The sequence below is a fragment of the Callithrix jacchus genome, chromosome 7 (genome assembly GCF_049354715.1).
Source record: "Callithrix jacchus isolate 240 chromosome 7, calJac240_pri, whole genome shotgun sequence".
NCBI classification, from domain to species: Eukaryota; Metazoa; Chordata; class Mammalia; order Primates; family Cebidae; genus Callithrix; species Callithrix jacchus.
Window position 1 is genome coordinate 5,880,890 of NC_133508.1, and position 19,013 is coordinate 5,899,902.

General features: G+C 55.0%; 1 protein-coding gene across 6 annotated transcripts in view; it reads right to left on the minus strand.

The window, feature by feature from the left end:
• GATA3 (GATA binding protein 3) overlaps window positions 1-11,396 on the minus strand; it is a 28,762-nt gene extending 17,366 nt beyond the window's left edge. For 2 of the 6 annotated variants that reach the window (XM_078332924.1, XM_035306688.3), the window contains exons 1-2: window positions 11,173-11,396; window positions 802-1,412 (exon numbers count right to left, since the gene is read on the minus strand). In XM_078332924.1, coding sequence (XP_078189050.1) covers window positions 802-1,042 — 241 coding nt within the window. In that variant the 5' untranslated portion in view covers window positions 1,043-1,412; window positions 11,173-11,396. Of the gene's footprint in view, window positions 1-801; window positions 1,413-1,825; window positions 2,031-2,940; window positions 3,074-11,172 lie in introns of those variants that run through there. The other 4 variants (XM_078332923.1, XM_035306689.3, XM_035306690.3 and 1 more) reach the window with 2 other exon arrangements.
• Between the last annotated feature and the right edge of the window lie 7,617 nt (window positions 11,397-19,013).

A 19,013-nucleotide genomic window follows, 5' to 3' on the forward strand; every position in this document is an offset into this window, starting at 1 on the left:
AACGGGGGTGTATCCTGCACCTTAGGTGGGAGCCTAGTGAAGGGCAGTCCCCAGAGACAGGGTAAAGCAAGAGTTGCAGGCAAGGAGGCAGCTGTAAAGCAAAGACGCAGGAAAATTCTGTGCAGCCGGGAATCCGGGAAACCTCAGAGCCCTCAAACTTAAGACAAGAGTCTTCCCCCCAAAACTGCTTCAGCATCAGAATTCCATTCCTGAAGCCAAGAGGTAGGAGACCTGTCTAAAAACCAAAAGCACCAGTTTTGGAAAAAGGTCAAGGAGAGGGGTGTGAATAAATAAGTCTCTGGGGGCCTTTCTGAAACTGTGCGAATTGAGGGGCGCTGGGAGAGGCCCCCTAGAAAGAGCTAGTGGGTAACAGGGATCGCCAATTTTTTTTTGGAGGAGGCGGGTTCCAGCCGGGCTTTGCCAGCGCCGGCTACCGGGCCCAGAGAGCCCGGACCCGCGGAGGCAGAGCCCGGGCACCCCGCGCCTGCGGACATCCTGGGACCCCCCAAACGTGCGGCCGCACGGGGACGGAGGGCTGCTGCCTGGCGCCCGCCAGGTGAGCGCCAGGCCCCAGGGCCACCAGCCGGGAGAGGCGCCTGCTGCGACTCTTTCAAAACACTCTCGCGACGAGCCAGAGGCCTTCCTCGCCCATTTCCGGGCCCCAGTTTTTTGTAAATGAACCAGGAACGGCTGACTGGGGCTTTCGCTGGGCCTCTCCCCGCCCTCAGGTCCCTCCCGACCTCCCCGAGCCGGGACGGCGGACGCGGCCGGCGGGAGTCCCCGCACCGCGGGCGCACTGACCGTGGTGAGTCGGAGGGTACCTCTGCACCGTGGCCCTGACGGAGTTTCCGTAGTAGGGAGGGACGTGGTTGCCTTGGCCGTCGATGTTAAAAAGCACATCCACCTCCTCCGGCAGCGGGTACTGCGCCGGGTCCATGTAGGAGTGGCCGAGGCCCGGGTGGTGCGTGTCCGGGTGCTGCCCGTTGAGCACGGCGGGGTGGTGGTGGCTCACCCAGCGCGGCTGGTCTGCCGTCACCTCCATGGCCTCGGCTGCGCTCGCGCCCTCTCGCCGGGCCCGGAACCCGCGCGCGGAGAGGGAGGGCGGTCGGCCTGGGAGGTCGGGGGGGCTCCTGCCGTCGGAGGGTCGGGGGTCGTTGAATGATTTGCTTTCCCTGGGGCAATGGGAAGGCTGGGAAGGAAAGGCGAGCAAAGGAGAGGATTTTTACAAAATAATCTTGGAGGGGTCGTTTAGCAAAGAGAAGAAGGGGAAGGTAAAAATTCAAAAACTGGGTACGGCAGGATAAAAGGGGACCAGGTGGTAAAAGGGGGCGACGACTCTGGAATTCTGCGAGCCAGGCACCTCTGCACCGGGGTCCTCAGCCGCTCCGAGGCGGAGTGCCTCCTCGGGTCACCTGCAAGGGAGAGAAGAGGAGACGTGGGTGAGCCCCGGAGTCGCTGGAGTGGTACCACCTCGCCTCGCGCCGCCCGCCCGCCCCGCGCACCCGGGACCCGCACAGGCTCGCGGGAACACAGCCGGGGAGCCTGCAGGACTCTCGGGGACGTCCCCGCAGCGCGGCTCGCGGGAGCCGGGACTGACTGAGCAACCTGGAGGACAAGTCGCGGGGCTGACTGTTGCAACTTGGAGGACAAGTCCCTCCCTTGGGGACGCCGGTCCCGGGACCGTCCTCCCAGCCCCTAGAAACCCTCCAAAAGAGGAGAGTTGAGTTTTCTAAATTGCCTTAAGTCCTCCCAAGTGGATGGGGTGGGGGGAATCAAACTTAATTAAAAAAAAAAAAAAAAAAAAGAAAAAGTCAGCAGTACCAACCTGGGTAGCGAAGAGCAGAGAGGAGGAGGAGGCGGCGGCGTATGACCTGCTCGGTCAGATTGCGTGGCTCGCTCTGTCTCGCTCTCTCTCCGTCTCTCTCTCTTCTCCTCTCTCTCTCCCTCTCTCAGTATTTTTTTTTTTTTTTTTTTACAGGGAATGCATTCTTTCTGAAAGTATCAAGACGGCGCCAGGCAGCTCAGTGTTCGCAGACAGCTGTGGCGCGACGCAACTTAAGGAGGTTCTAGTGTCATCCGCGCCGAGGGGGGAGGAGCCTGGCGCTGGCGAGTAGGGGACAGGATCCCCGGCACACGGAAACTGCAACCCAAACCCGCTCCAGGACTTCTCCCCCCGCCCCGCGAACCCCCGCCCCTCCTCCCGCCCCTCCACTGACCGGAAAGGGGCGCCGCGGAGGGCGGCCGCGGGCTGAGGGGCGGCGGGCAGGGTGGGCGAGGCCCGGGGGAGCTCGGGGGCGGACGGGAGGGAACGTGCGCTCTGGCCCTTTAAATGTGGCCGCGGCTCCTGCCGATTCATTCGGGCCGGGTGGACGAACTACGTCCTGGTGCAGGCAGCCTGCCCCACTCATGAAGTTCATTCGGCTGAGCAGACTTTTCTTTTTCAGACTTTCAACAAATAGGCAAGCATGGATCGTGATTAGGATCCAGGGCAGGGTGTTTGGGAGAACGCATGCATGTGGGGGGACCTGCGCGTGAAACTGAGCAGAAAAACAAAATGTTTCTCGTCAAGGTACTTTGAGATGTGCCTTTTGAGCCGATTTCCTAAGAGGGTGAGGCATCGGGTAAAGGGGACATGCTCCGACGGGAGCGTCCGCGTCACTCTTGTCATTGTCACCTCTTTCCCGAGCCTTCTGCGCCCTCGAGCCCCCGGAGTGAAAGCGCTTCAGCTGTTACAGCTGCCCTTTCCAGACCTAATATTTGCGATCAACGTGTGCTTCTGACTCGAGTGGCAACGGTGAGGGATGAGAAGGGGGCGGGGAGGAAGAGACTGGCTCTAACTCGGCCCCCCGCCTCCGAGTACGCTCGGGGTAGACAGAAAGAACCCGGTCTTCACTCCAGGGACCCAACTTTTCCTTTCGCCCCGCCCGGAGCCCTACTTACTCCGGCTCCCGAAGTTTCTCCCCCAAGTCGAGGAAACCAGCCCTCGGTCTGCACCGACCCCAACCCCGGCCTCCGGGCGGGAATCCACGGCGACCTTCCCCGGCGCGGGGGTCCCCAGGCCAAGCTCTGCGCTACGGGCACCCCGGGCGGAGGGCACAAGGCTCGGTGGCGCCCCAGCGAGCGGGGCGGGGCGAGCGGGGGCGGGGCCCGGAGGGGCCAATCAGCGGGCGAGGCTGCGGCCGTGCCGCGATTGGTCCGCCCCGCGGGCTCCAACCTGCTCTGCCCGCTCGGTCCTTTGAGCCACTGCATCCCCTAGCGGCGCCCTGGTGGCTGCAGCCGCTGGACCGAAAACGCTGCCCCGGCGAGCAGGGGTCACGCTGGAAAAGAAGACCCCAAATCCACTCTCTCTTCGCCCCAGGGCAATGCTGCAAGGAGAGGGCGTGGGTGCTCCCGCCGGCTGTCCCAGGGACCGGGCAGAGAGCTTAATTGGGGGTTTTATTTGAATTGGAGACATAGTTCCCTCTTCGCGCTTCTACCCCATAAAATTCCCTACAAATGCAAAAATTCCAGATAGAAGAAGACGTCCCTGAAAGTAAGTTCTGAAGGATTCCTTTCATGCGGTGAAGGAAAAACATCAATATGCAGCTTCAGCTTGGTGTGTGGGGGTTGTCGTGTTTTAAAACACTATCCCTGTAGAAATATCAATAAAACGTATTGGAAGCAGTAGTGGAAACGTGGGTCTTCCCGGTCTTGCGTTTGGATCTTCTTTGGAATCACCTTCTTAAATCTGATGTTGCTTTGAAATCAGAGCTGAATTTTTATATATAGGACAAAAAGAACCCCAATTTTTTAAAAGAAAGCTCTCCACCCACGTTTCTCCTGATCCCACTTGGCTTCCCCTTATTAGGAGGCCCAGTTAAGAGGCATCGATTTTCCTTTCGCTCTCTCACCACTCGCCTCTCCTGGGCCAGCCAAGCTGCCCGCATCTTCTGCTCACAGCGCTCTCTAAACCTTTTAATTATTTAGTTGCTGTCTAATATTCTCCGGAAACCTCTCCATAAACAAGGAGAAACGAACGCACACACATTTTTGCTAAGAAGCCCCGGATTAAGATTAAGCACTGAAGCCGAAAGAAAATATGAAAAATGCTTCCCCGCGCGTCAGTCGGGCGATGGATGCGCCACGCAGGGTGAGCCCGGCTCACAGCCACGCATTAGACTAAGCGCAGCCCTGGGTCCCGAGCGCCTAAACCTCGGAGCCCGAGAAAGAGGCGAAGAGAGCAGCCCCGCTACAGAAACGCTGCGGATGCCAGGTCTTGAAAATGCTAACTTCTGAGGCTAAGAATGATTTTAAAGACAAAAAGAAAAGGCTGGTGAAGAGGCCTTCCGGTGCAGAGGCGCCTCTCCGTTGATTTTGGATGGGGAAGTGGAGGTTATTCGTTTCAATTCCATCGCCAGCACCGAGTCGGACTAGTCGGTGGGGATGGAGAAGGGCAACCTCCACCTTTAGAAAAATAAAAGATCTCCAAGGCCCCTCTTGGACTGGGTGGTTTGAGGCTGGCAGAGAGGGGTGGGGGGCCTGGGGCTAGATGCCCCGAGTATTGGAGCCAGCCGGCAGGGGGTATTTAACATTTAATTCCCAGCCGGTCCGCCCCTGTTCCAGGACTGACAGTGGGTAATTGGGAGAGAGGACGTTGCTCTTTTGATGGCCCGCGCCGGCCAGTCTCGCCGACGCCACACTGGGTTTGACGTCACGAGCCCAGCCCCGGAGCCCAGAGCACAGGGCAGGGAGGGAGGGAAATGGAGGGGAGGGGGATACCGAGGAGGGAGGGCCGAGGTCGGCCCCGGGACCCACGGGGAAGGAAGGGGGAAGGGAGCGAGGCCGGAGAGGCTGCGGCGCGTGGCCTGAGGCGGAGAGCCGGGCCGCGGGGGGTCCGAGCCAGGCCAGGCGCCGGCCTGACCCGCCTCGCCGGCAAGAGCAGGCCGGCTTCCTCCTTCTTTGGCGGGCGGGGGAGGGGAAGGGGGCTCGTGGCCGGGGGAACGGGAGGAAGGTGGTCCTGATTCTTCTCCCTCTGCCACCGCTGCAAAGCTGATCCTGGCCTCCTGCGGAGACGCCCGAGAGCCTTCCCTCAGTCCTGACGCGACCCCTCCCCAGGTAGCTGGGCCTCGGCCTGGTCTAGCGGGTCGCCTTCCTCCCAAGGAGCAGCCGGCGGAGCTGGGGTGCAGGAAAGCGAGGAGGCGACTCAGGAGGATGCCGCCGCCGCCGCAGCCGCTGCAGGGCCCGGGGTTCCTGTAGGGCACAAGGCCTCCCTCACCAGGGTAAGGGGCTGGTGATCAACCTGGACGCCTGGGACCCTGGGAGCGAGCATCCCAGAGCCGAGCAGGCGACGGCGCGCCCACCGCCTGGAGAGGAGCCTGGGTCGGGGGCGGAGTGCGGGGCGGCGGCAGCCGGCTTGGCCTATCTGAACCCCCAGGCCTGGAAGCGGCTGCTTTAGGCGTCAAGTTGAGTGGGGCTGCTTTAGGCGTCAAGTTGATGTGTCCTCTGGGGGGAAAGGTGAGAAATGCAGTCGGACTTTCTTCCCTTGGTAGGGGCTAAGCTGGGACCCGCACACACCCCCAAACACATGCCCAAGAGCAAGTCCCTCCCACCCGTCCTCCCGGGGCAAAGAGATCCTGTCCCGGTGGAAGTGGAGAAACCAACTCTGGTACTGAAAGCGGAGGCCGTGGCGCAGAGAGGCGGCGCAGCTTTCCCGGGCCCAGCCCTAGGGTTACAGACTCAGGGCGCGGAGATGCTCGCGGCCGGCGCCACCCACCCGAGCCAGGCGATCGGCGGGTCCAGGCGAGCTCCGCGGGGCCGAGGTGCCTGGAGAAGCGGCCCCGGGTGCCCGCGCGCTGCCTGCCCAGGCTAAGCAGCAAAGCCGAGCCCCTGGGTTGAAGTCCTAAAGTTACTAATCCCGCGCTTGGGGAGAGAGCTTGCCTCGGGCCGCCGGGGGCGGTCATTTGAGCGTGTTTACTTAAAGACTTTGCAAGAAGAGATCGCGCGAAATAGTCGGATTTCCAGCGAGGCAGCAAATATTTGCAGGCGGGAGAGAGAAGCAGAGCAAGCAGCGCCGCCGAGTCCCTCCCGCCGGAGCCCCGGCGCCGGCCTGGGCGGACCCGGCCGCGCAGTTAAAGACAGAAGAGGAGCCGGGAATCTGCGGGGCTGGGGGGCGGGGAGCGACACCAAAGGCCAGAAACTGGAGCCGGGCCCCAGGCCCCCGCGAGCGGGGACTGGGGGAGGAGAAGTCCCTTCCCATTCCAGCTCGATCAATCTTGCTGGGATGCGATCGGTCAATAAAATCGGTGTGAAGCGGCCGCTGTCGCTGTGAGTCTGGGGAGGAAGTGGAGGCCAAAGGTGTCGAGGCCGGCGCCAGCTCCTGGCACCAGCTGGGTCCGCGAGTTCGCGGTCTGCAAGCAGCAGGCCTGGGGCCAGAGCGTCGCAGGGAGCCTAGCGCGGCCCGGCGGGGCCTTTCATTGGGTGTCTCCATTTTAACAGAGGCCATTGTTCGAGCAATTAGCGAAAGACAATAACCGCCCAGAGGCGTTTAATTCGATTCCGTGCGCCCGCCGCAGTCCGCACCGGGGCGCTCTGGAAGAGTGGCCCAGGCTGCCTGCAAGGGAGGGTCCGTTGGGGAGGCGCCAGCTCCTTGCCTTGCTCGTTTTGCCTTCGGTGTGTGAATTGGAAACGGCGACTGGGGCGAGATGAAAGCCGGGCTAGGGCGACCTGAGCCAGGCCAGGGCGGGAAACCTGTCCCCGGCCTCGCTAGCCCACGCCGGGCGCCCCCGGGACCGCCGCGCCTTTCGCGGCGCGTGTCCAGCTGTGGCTGCCGCGCAGGTCCCCAGCGCCTGTTCAAACAAGAAGCCGGAGGACTGGGCGGTGAAAACTGGCCTCCTTCCTCCTTAGCCCCGAGTCCCCATTTCTGTCACCCGAAACATCCAAATTTCCTTCCCTACGGTGGGAGGAGGAGCAAAGGAGAGACCCCGGGTAGTGGCGCGCGCACACTCTCTCTCCAGCCCAGCCAGCCTCACTGCCCCCTCCTCCGCCTCGGCCCCTGGATTAGGTTACCCTGGCCGAGCGAGGGTTTTTACTGGATAGGAGAATAGCACAGGTAAAGCTGTATAAACAGCTCGCCAGATGCCGGGCGAGAGGGTTACGCTGGGGACACGGCTCCAGGCGCCACCGCGGGCCCCGGCACGCGGGGCACACGGCTGGGAGGCCGCTGCGGCGTGGCGCCACGGACCGCGCAGGTTAAATACATATTATCTGTGCATCTCCCACCCAGGCCCCCGTTTTCTTTCCCTTGCGAGCAGGGAGCAAGATCTAAACGGGAGAAGGCAGCCGGGCCGTGGGCAGTGCTGGTTGAGGATGACGGCCCGGCAAGGCTACGTCTTTTCAAACAAAACCCAGTGAGCTGGGAACTTCGGGGTAAACAGAGAAAGAGGGACCCTAAAACTCACTGGCAACGGGAACATGATGGAGGCGGGCGCGTCCAAATGGCAGCTCTCCTCGACGTTCCCACGCCCACGCGTCCCGGGCCTGGGGTCTACCTTCCCGGCTAAATGAGCCATTGCTTTGGGGGTGGCATGTAGTTTGATTTACCCTTTTGTCTTTTTCTCTTTATTTCTTTGCTTTTTGTTGTTGTTGTTGTTGTTTTATTTGTTCGTTTCGCTTATTCATCTAACATCGTTTAAAACTCGGAAGGAAACCAGCCCAGGCCAAGAGGAGCCGCGAGCCGTGGGGAGAGTCAAAAAGAGGAGAAGCGCTAGATCACCGCCCCTCGCACCCGCCCTTAGCCCGGCCTCGGCCTTACGTCGAGGGAGCCTGACCCTCCTCCCACAGCCACTACCGCCGCCTTTTCCCAGTTGAGAAAACCCCTGATTGCCGCAAGATAAAAATTGGGTAGGTAGGGGTGCAACGGAAAGAGGGAGACGGGCAGGGAGAAGACAGGGGATTTCTGCTTTCGGGTTTAACAATGTGCACGTGAGGGGGCGTCAGTTGCGGGGAGCCCTGGGTTGGGTAGGAGAGAAAGAACTCCCCTTGAGGGTAAGTGGAAAGGAATTGGAGTCTCCTGGAGGAAAGGTGCTCTTTTCGGCTCTCTCCCTTCCTCCTGGCCTTGGCAGGTTGGGGGAGAGGAGAGTGCCACCAGAGAAAAAGAAGGGATGGAGGCAGCCGAGCCGGCAGCCCTGCATCTCCCCAGCTTTGGACCCCTTACCCAGCGGCATCAGTGACTCTTAGCCAGGGGCTTGCTACTTCTAGACCCGGCCTTTCCTCCCTCTCCGGGGGCCCCTCAGCCACGCCGCTACAGCACCCAGGACTCCGGATCCTGCACCAAGGAAAGGCTCCAGCTGGGCAGAAATTCCCCCGTTTCAAGGCTTGGCCCACCAGGCCTTAGTATTGCCAGGTGAGGTGGGGTGCACGTGGGGCTCAGGCCGGCCAGTCTAAGTCACCTGCTTCACTCCCCCAGCCTGGTGCGGTCACCCGCCGCCTCACAGCCTCACAGCCCCCAACCCTGGCCTCAGCCGAGTCTCCTCGGTCTGCTTCAGTCCAGCGTTTTGGGAGGAGAAGGCGGGTTTTATCTGGGGACTATTGTGTTTTGACTCCTCTAGATTAGCCTAGGAATTGGAGTGTGATTGTAGCGGGACAATGGGGCAGGGGGAGTGTTCACAGCAGGGGTAGGAAAAGAGGGGGAGAGGGACTCCGTTCAGATTCAGGAGACAGTAGAGGCGGGCTTTTAAAAGCACAAATCGTTTGTGTCTTCCTTTGGACCCGTTGGAGCCCCCTGGTAAAATCCGTGACTGTGCCTGGCTCAGAAGTGCAAAGGAGGAGGTTTGGCGTGCGCAGGCTTCTCCCGGCCTCCCTTGGTCCCGGGCGCCCTTGGTGGTGCCCGGCTGCCCCCTTCCCGCAGGCTCTCCCTGCGGGCAGCTCAGTTCTAGGCCACTTTCCATCTCGTGGACCCCAAGCAATTTGTTTTATAAAACAGAACAGCCACCAGACGCCTATGCCTGTTCTTCACTAACGCCAGCAGACCCGCAGCCACGGACACCCGGTGGACCTCAGCAAGGAAGCTTTGAGCAACTGCTGCTTGCTTGGTGCTGCACCCACCTCTGCACCCCCAGCTCCAGTCAGCCAGCGGCCAAAGCAAAAGCTGGATTCCTCAGTTTGTTCCCTCCGAGGCTGCAAAGCCTCTCTGACTATTCCTACCATTAAGAGAAAAAAAGAGATGATGGGAAAGATTTGGTCTGCACACAAAGACATACCAGGATAAGAATGCACATTTCTGTGCAATATGGCTCAGGCACCAAGAATGTGACATCACTTCGGTGCAGCCTAGAAATAGTTAAAAATAACCCAGTGCTAGAGGACAGAAGTGGCTTCTGCTCCACACACCTTACCGGATCCCTAATTTCCTGCCACCTCCCATGGTTCCAGAACACAAACTGCTTTAACCGCCAGAAGAGGGGTTCTCAGCCACCTGGCTCCCACACACCTACCAGTTCCCCAGGCACTCTGTGTGGTCCAGGGCAGCTGGACACCCCCAACAGAAAACCCCTACCAAAGAATGCTCAGGGATGCCCACTTCTATCCCTTCTCTGCACCACTGACTGTCCCCACCTTTATCTTCCACAAGAAGGCGGGGTGTAAATGTCAAATAAAGAAAAATATAGCTTCCCAGGTCTCCTTGCTTTTGGTGGGGACAGAACAGCTCCAGTGCTGGGGCTGGCAGACACCTCTTGTGCAGAGTGGAGGACGGGCCCATGCACTGCAGCCACTCTGCATCCTCCAAGCCTTGCAGCTTCCTGGGCCAGGGACCTTGGGCTTTTCAGGGCAGCTGGCTAGAAGCTGGAAGCAGGGTCTCCTGCTTGATGCCACCGAGAGACTCCATAATCAGACCTCCCACCTAGCGAACTGACACTCAGTGGGGTCTTGGTCTGAACTGACACCATGCCTTGACTAGATTCAAACGGATAGAAAATAATTCCGTTCTTCTGAATGGCACAAACGTGTCACGGTAAGCCCCAGCCCCCCCCCCCACACACACACACACATTACCAGCCATTTGGGCCCCCAAGCATCTCATGTACAGACACCTGGACGGACTCAACCAGCCTGGCTAGACCCCCAGCCCACCCACTGCTACGGCCACTACCTTCTCTGCAGCAGCCGCTAAGCAGAGGAGGCTTCAGGAAATGCGACTTCACCATGTAACCCTTTTAAATTGTTAATCTCCCATCTGCGACCCCATGTCCTGGTGAGCATGGACAATGGGGAGGCGAGAAAGACCAAGAAATATGGGAACCAAACCCAGGGAGATGCCGCACCGTTGGACTCACTTCCACCCCTGCCCTTGCCAAAATCATCCGTGTCAGTTTCTTCAGGCGCCCTGTTGGTATCCGGGAGAAAGAAAAGGCGTGTGTGATAGCAACTGTCCTGCCCAGATTCAGTCCACTTCCCTGAGGTTTTAACACTGTCTTCAAGGGGGAACTGCCGCTGAGTGACCTTTTGGAGCTCTGTTGATCTGATGGCTCAGGAGTTAAGTCCAAAGCTTGTCTTCTCTGCCCCTTCTGCTTTGGATGCCCCTGGGCGCCCCGTGGGGAGACTGCGGTTTTCTCACCCACCTCAGGGTGCTCCTGGAAGCAAAGAAGCCTCCCCACCCCTAGCTTCCTTCGGGTGTGCCAGATGCAGACACATCTGGGTTCCAACTTTATCTTACAGCGCACAGCTGTTTCTTTAATTATATGCAGAGACAATGAGCCTCAACACAGACTTCTAAACAGAGGAAAAGAAACATGAAATTGAGACTGCAGCCACCTTTAGGAGAAGGCTCCTGGGCTCGGGGGCCGTTTTCCCCAATCCTCAACCCTCCTTGCAGTGGGAAATTTGTGTCCGGCTCTTTCCAAGCATTCCCATCGGCTCTCATTTTTCCGTTGGGTTTTTCTTCACATCCCTACATCTACCAGCTCTCTCCTGCGAAGGAGGACATCTCCACACTCACACACCATACTCGCCCAAGGTCACCACAGAAACCCAGAGACTTCCAGCGACCAAAGAAAGAACAATAAGAAGTGGGTTCTAGTTCAGCTTCTTTCAGAGGCAGTCCGCCCTTTGGAGAGGAGCCCTCCTCCTAATTCTCTCCACGTGGAGCGGGGAGAGGGCGTGCGGAGTTAGAGAGGGAAGAGAGTGATAATCACTGACCTGGGCAGCTCGCTCCCGAGGGCCAGCTGTTTTTTATTTTTTCCTGACTCGCCGGAGATCTGAAGGCAGAAATGACAGGCAGAGTTCGCCACTGTGGCTGCCGCTGCCGTCCTGGCCGCTGGAACTGCTCACCGCATCTCAGGCGGGCTTCCAGCGAGAGGTAAACCTGGGCGACGTGCGTCCTTCCCGGGAGCCCCCTCCCCTCCGCCTTCCCTGCTCACTGTAGAGAGCGGAGCTCTTCCGGGTTGCGAAGAGGGAAAGGGAGGGAGGGAAGGAGAACGAGCGAGGGAATGAATTTCACCCCCTTTTGCAAACAGGCAAACAGCACATCAGGGGTGTGTGAAACTGACAGAGCTTGGGGGTGGGGAAAGGCGGCCTGAAATGTGACCGGCCCCTGGCGCCTGCACAGTGCTCTGTCTTCTGGCAGGGTTGGAATTAACACTGTACTTGTCATCAGAAATGTGGACTGGGTCACTACCATAGGTGTAAACCCATGTGTGGTATTTTCCTTCCACTTCTGGGAGCACTGGGGACCCAGGGGGAGCTTGTCGGGATCTGGCCAGTGGCAGCCAACGGCAGGGCCCGGGAGCGAGGGTCTCTGCCCTCCGGGGCTTTCCCTCTCCCTTCCCACTAATTTCTCCTGTTTTTGTCTACCTGATGCCTCCAAGACGCCCCCATTCTACCTTCATCTCTCCTGAGCCATAGCTGTCCCGTAAAAGTTAGGAGGTGCAGGGCGCTGGGTGACTTGGCTACTACCCCCGGCCCTCCTCCAAGTAGACATAAGAATATTTGGAGATGGGGTATCCTTGGGCACACATACTAGAGGTTCGGGGGGATTCTCTAGGGGTCTCAATTCTTTTTAAGAAGACTTCTAGGGAAAATCTACCTTCTAGGAGAGTGAGATAAGAAAGCAGGAATCAGAGGTCGCGCTGGAGATAAAATGTCTGAAGGAAAATGATCCGGTTCCGCTACTCGTAGGGCCAAGCAAACTCCAGCCTCCCTGCAAAGCCGCCTCTCTCTGGTACCATCCCTACCCCTGCTGGTGAGGAGATCAAAATAACTCGCGGAGAGAGACTCTGTCATGAATAAATTTCGGCAAGAGTAAAATGAAACTCCATAAACATTGGGGTAGAAAAGCCGGAGTCCATCTGTTTTGACAGGTAGAGCTTTCCCTTCACAATATTTATACAACAAGAATATGGAGACTGACTTTAAAAATAAATCTTTGGGGAGAAATAAAACAAAATTTATCTGTGGCTGGGCCAGAAAGTCAAGAGGTTTCTTGTGTTCCAACCCGTTGAGTAGGCAGGAGTTGCTCTTTTCATGGGGTAAAGTGTTTGGGGGACGCCATTTCCTGGCGGGGAGGCCAAGGCACTTGGGGTGTGGACAGAGGTGGAGGTGAGGTGAGGACTAAGCTGCGTGGACATGGGGTGCAAAGAGCAGTTGAGTGTGATGCCTAGGCTGGGGGGCCACGCTAGGAGCTGGGCAGCAGCTCTGCGCGGCGGGCCCTCCTGCCCTCTCTGCTGGATTTGTGGCCTGCCTCCAGCTGCCTGAACCCCAAACCAGCCTCCACCCAGGGGCACCCCAGCCTCTTCCCCAACCCGTGTGTGCCCCCGCCGACCACCCTGCGGGTGAGTTTAGGCCTAGAATCCAGGATAGAGACTTAGGATTTGCCAGGCTGGCCAGGTCTGTCTGCCCTCTGGGGAGACCCGAAGTCCTCCCCCCTCCACCCCTCGTTGTCACGAATGCAGGCCCTCCTGCCATGTCCCTCCTGCCTTCTGCCACCAAGTGGCAGAGCCACTTTCTAGGCACGTTTCGAGGATGCAGAAAGGCCTTCTCTTGACAGCTTGCACCCAACCTGTGGCCCTGACGAACGGGGTCGGGGTGGGGAAGGGGGCTCCCTGGCCTGTCCTAGGAAGGCCCCTGCTGCTAGGAAGATAAGTGTCGCTGGCATTGCCGACCCCCGGAGGGTCCCAACACCGCCTCCTTCAGTCTCGCGCTGCTCCCCTGTGGGGACTAAGGCGGGGACCCAGGGAGGGGCAATCAGTCAACAAGGCAGCGACAGTTGTCTCCTTAGCCCGGGCATTCACTGTACCCCAACACGCCGTCCACTAGGCCAGAGGGGCCACTTTCGACTTCCTTCAAGTTCCCCTCTCCGGCTTCTCACCGTCCCCATTCTCCTGCCCCTCCTTCTCCTTTCCCCTCCCTAGGCTCACCTCCCACAGGAAAGTCCTTTTCCCTTAGAACCTGGAGCCCGCAACAGCACCCTCTGAGACCCAGGGCAAGCTCTCCTGTCCCTCCTCCCTCCCCCGGACCACCTGGGCCCTGCGCTTCGGGGACCCTCTCTCCGCCTGTTTCCCGTCGGTCTGGCGGCCTCACTCGCCGTTCCTTTTCTGCTGACGCGGGCACTGGCTTTTCTCGGGTCTAAAGTGGCTCCTTGGTGAGGGGTTGTGAAATCTGATCACACCTCTCTCCATCACCCCAATTCTACCTTTAAGGGAGGATGTCTTGATGGAAGGAAATTTGGCTGCCAAAGAGATTCAGGCTTTCAAAAGAAAATCCAAAGAGCTTAATAAAAATACAACCGTTTTTCAATGTAATAGTCAGCGGCAAATGCTGCCAGCTGGGCATTTCTTGCTGTCTTGATGAGCTTTGGGGTGGAAATCCTGCTGATGAGAGTGAGGTATTCCAGGAGAGTTGGGGCAGGTTTGAGAGTGGGGAGGAAGTGAGGGAGAAAGGAGAGAATTTATTCTGAGGCAGAAGCAAAGTGAGGGAAATACTCCCTGGTCAGTCACTTGGTGGGACTTCCTGGGCAGTAGGGCTGAAGATTTATTTCTGATGAGTGGACATTGGGCCAGGCACACAGCAAAGATACTGCTTTAATGAAGCCCTAAGTCGCTTCCTGAATTTTAAAAGCTACCACTCTGGCTCACTGATTCGTGGCTCTGGTTTCTGGGCGTGTAAATATATATACTTGGGGGTGACAGAGGGTGAGAAGAGAAGAGAGTGACATTCTGTATTCAGGGACAACTGTCTATAGCTTACACACTAACTGGCAAGGGAACCCAGTTGCTCAGAGCCAGCCTAACCTAACGCGCCTGAGGAGACAGGGTGGCTTTGTCTGAGATTTGAAGACTTTCTGGAGGGAATCGTTTCATTGAAAAGTTTTTGAGTGGGGTGCATGCCTGGAGTCCCAGCCCAGGCATGGTCCCACTCACAGCCACACACAGGCATGAGCACCCACTGCTGGTCACCTCTTCCCACACACCATGAACCTGCACCCTAATCAGGCGTGCCTCCGCCTCCATTTACCCTCCCTGAAGCACCTACCATCAGCCTTTTAGCCCTTTGTGGATTCAGAGCTGAACCAGCTAGAGAGATGGACCAGAACCCTGGGCCTGGAGACAGAGCCTAGTTTTGGGACTCTTCCTGAAGGCAAATGCCTCATCCTGATTGGCACCTGCAACAGCCGCTTTCAGTCCGGTGGTGCATCCTGCCAGTTTTATAAGACCACATTCCTACAAGCAACGACATTCGATTGGCTTTTAAATATAAAGAGAAGTCACCCAACATGTGAAGGTAGAAGATGGATCAGTAAATGACTGATAGACAATAAAAACAGTGCATCTGGATCTCCATGATGGTCATGTAGATATGAAGTTCACCTGTTAGATAAAGAAAAAGGAGATCCCGGAGGAAGAAGTCATCGCTGGCAGAACCTCCAACCTTCCTGAGAACGTGTGGCCACATAGAGCAGTTCCGTGTGGAGCTGCAGAACCAGCATATTTATTCCTCCAGGTTCCAATGTCTTGTTTCTTTTCCCTAAAACACATAATATTTTTCTTTGTGCCCATCAGTGTTCAGTGCCACCCTCCCTTTTCAATTGTTCTACCTCCCTACAAATCCTCAGATTGGTTTAGTTCTTTAAAGTGCACTCTGCCACATGACAACACACACCAGCAGGTTTGAAAGTTCTAATCTTCCAGTTCCACTCCCTGAGATTTAGTTTATCATAAATATGCGTGGGGGTAGGAATTGAGAGGGCATAAAGGAGGTATCACATGGGGACAACCCAGTTTTCTGCTGCTTCTTATAAAAGAATATTTTTTTTAAACTCAACTTTCAGGACCGTGACTACAACTGCATTTCCGGGACCAAGAACTGCAGCCTCGATAGGGCGGGTGGATGGTGGGGACCTGGGTGGTCTGGAACTATGGACATCGCAAATGAAAGTTTAAATAGCAGTGACTGGAAATAAGAAAGAAAGAAGAAAGAAAGAAAGAAAGAAAGAAAGAAAGAAAGAAAGAAAGAAAAAGAAAATCAGACCTATTCCACCCAAGCGCCCTAAATAAATAGCCCCGTTTGCAAATTCCTATCAATTATTACGTGATGGGAAAAAATCCTATCTGAAAATAAAGCACGTGGATGTGGAGAATTTTAATTAAATCTTACTGTGGATATAATAACATGGAAGTGATTTTTCATTCGGCGCTTGCCTGCTCACCAGTGTTTTATGGCGTTTTCTTGCCTCTGACTTTATTTTAAAATATTAGACGAGGTGGAGAATTATAAACGACTCTTTCCTTATCTGTGCTGCTCACATATCCAGGATCAGAGGAGCTGATTAAGAAAGAAGTCAGAGGCAACGTTGGATTCATAATGATTTGGAATAATGAATCCTTATCTCTGCTTTCCAGATTATCTGCCTTTCAGCTCCCAATGTTTTGTTACATGGGATAATTTATTGCATCTAATACATCACAATGAATCTGATGGTAGAAAGTGATGGCCCATGTTGTGAAAAGGGGGCCCTTATTTTTTATCCTGGGGCAATGAAACTGCTTTTTGCAGTTTTTAATTGGGAAAATATAAGGTAGATCTGATTTAAAAAAAAAAAAAAAAAAGAGCTGGGTATAATCTTGCCTGCGCGTGCTTTACCACGTTGCTCTTTAATTAGTGTGTCAATTTCAGGCTGAAATTAACAAGATCAACCTGAAACCAGTGCTTAGTTTCTCCCCAGCGTGGAGATCCTAATTTTTAACATGATTTATTTTTATGAAAAAGGAGATAATTAATCATAAACACTGACTAAAGCACAGGGCCAAGTTAAGATAAAATGCCATTTGCATCTTTATATAGAAAGATACCTATAATGTTAATTTCTGAGATTTTCTCTCTCCTCATCAGAGCTTGCCCCCACCAAAACTCCCACCCTAACTCCTGCCCACCCCAGCCCCCTTCCAAGTAAACAAGAAGAAAAAAATCAATTTCTGATTTCTTTCCACATTTATTGCTCTCTTTTATAAAAGTATGCAGATGTGTGTGTCGTGTGTGTGTGTGTGTGTGTGTGTGTGTGTATTCAGCTCTCCTGGCTTTATCTGTTAACACAGGCAGAATATGCATAGGTTTCCTCTAATTAGATCACAAGGGTGGGAGGGTGCTCCTAGACCCCACCCCACACCTACCCTCATCAACTTCCCTCCATTTTAGAGTTAGAGAGAAGAGGATACACATCTCATTTAATGGTTAATTAGTTCCAATAATTGGCATTTTTGTTTCTTTTGTCTTTTACCCTAACACCAAAGGAACAAAAGCCACCTCAATGCAACAGGCTTAACTCGCTGCCTCTTACAGGATGGATTTCAGAATCCAAGGCTGTACGGAGAGACCCCTCCCAACCTCTGACAGTACCAGAATCTCAGGCTTCAGGAAGTGGAAGGGGCAGGAGTCTTTGGTAATTTGCTCTTTAAGCTTTTTGTGCCTGTTGATTACTTTCTGGTTGCTTGGATTAAACAATCGTTGCAAATATGCAAACCAGTGAGAGGAGATTCATACATATTCGTTCTCCAATTGTTCCTCCTGACGTCAGAGCGTAATTTCCTGGTAATTGGATGGCTTGCACCGAATAATGCTCGTCTGAAATTCTCCACGTTTCCCTAGGTTGCAGCAGATTTTGTACGGGGAGATGGAAAGAGGACTTTTTATTTATTTTTTTTAAGGATTATTTTCTGTTCACCATAGTTCCCTTTGTCTCCCTCTCCCCTATACCTAAAAACACTTACTTCTGAAGTATGAGGAACTGGACTAGATTTCCTGGGACTGTCATTTCCCAAACAGTTCTTGAGTAGTTTGAAGAAGGTTGACATGGGACAGTAAAGATGGAAGAAATGGGTCTGGTTGGGGCAGAGGCAGGGGTGTGGCACCCTGCCCTTCCTCTGCTTGGACCCAAAAGAGCAGCCTGGAGTGGTCACACCCGGCAGCCACACAGTTTTCCTCCCCTGGGGTAACCCAGGGTTCTCATTTATCCTGAGTTCCAGTCTCAATTCCTGACCCTGTCCTACACTCTCAAGCTAAGTAGACAACCAAATAATTATCAATTTTTTTTAAAAGCTTGACTTACGATCAAAAAGTTAGTTCAGGTTTTAGGTGGTGGTACAGGGAGACTCAGAAAATATTTCACATTTTCTAGGATATTTTTTCCTTTATCTTCCAGTTCACAGTGGACTTCAGACTTCGGATTTCAATTCTGTATTAAACAATCTATGACTTCCCTCTTCTTCCTCTCTCTTCTTTTCTCCCTTTTCCCTTTCCCTTTCCTCCCTTCCTCTCTTCCCTCTCTTTATGACACATCACTCCAAGAATTTCAAGTATCAATTATAAGTAATATTAATTTCTCAGCCCCAACCAGTGAAGTGTGGATGATCTGATAGGAGCATAAAAACGGTGCTTCCCTAGATGAAACAGACCGGTGGAGCCTACTGGGCCGTTTCCCATGCCCAGATGAACATTCAATTTTCCGGCATTATCTCCGCACTTAAACTCGCTTTCTCCATTTCTGTGCCAAGATAAATTTGCATAATATTTGCAGCTGTAATTAGCTGATGAGCATCTCCCAGCCTCCCCCTTTTGTTTCCCACTGCATTTGGTCTTCCATTGATGCTACGTTTGATCTTTAATATCACAGGATTCCCGATAGAGGATTGCATATCTTATCTTCCCGGCTCCAAAATCTTTTAAGAAGGGAGAGAAAGGGAGAGAAGGGGCTTGTGGGGGAAGCGTGAGTGAGGAGAATGAAGCGTCTACTAATCAGAGTTTGAAAAGGTTACATTGGAAGAAGGTATGGGGAGTGACAGAACAAATAAGATAAACGGAAAAGGAGGGTGAAGTGGGGATGGGAGAGCCTGGAATAAACACATTATTTAGAGACTTCAGGAGTGGGGCTAGGGGAAATTGGGAGCCGGGGCTGGACAGTGGACAGATGAGGGTGTGGGAAGTGGGGTTTGTGGCCAGCCTCAACTTCGGGGCCTGCCTCCCTTTCTGGAGAAGCATAATTGCACGCTTTGAGTGAGACGTCTCTGTCCTTTGCTCCCTTTAAGCAGAAACTAGAACTTTTGAAACCAGGTGACTCCCTTATCTGCTCATCTGTTTGTCTCTGGTTAATAGAGAGCTCAGCGCTCCTGAATTCCTAATATGCCACTGACACTTTTCACTCTCTCCAGCCCAGTTAAAAAAAAAAAAACAAAACACCCCTCCCCCCGCAAAAAAAGTAGGAGAAGAGAAAAAGAAAAAAGATACAAGGAACTGAACAAGAGGAGGCAGTGAGTCGGTGGCGGTTGAATGCTGTCGCCTCCAGGAGTGGAGCAGAACCAGGAGAGCCCCCCCCCATCCGCCCCGGGCTGCCTGTCATTGTCGTTTTGTTGTTCTTCTCCAGATCGGGAGTTTTTCGGACTTGGGTGGCGCCCGGTAGGAGGGGAAGGCACTTTGGAGGAGCCACTGGTTGGATTCGTATTTGTGGGAATCCGGAGGGGGAAAAGGAGAAAGGAAGGGAAAGAGGGAGAAGG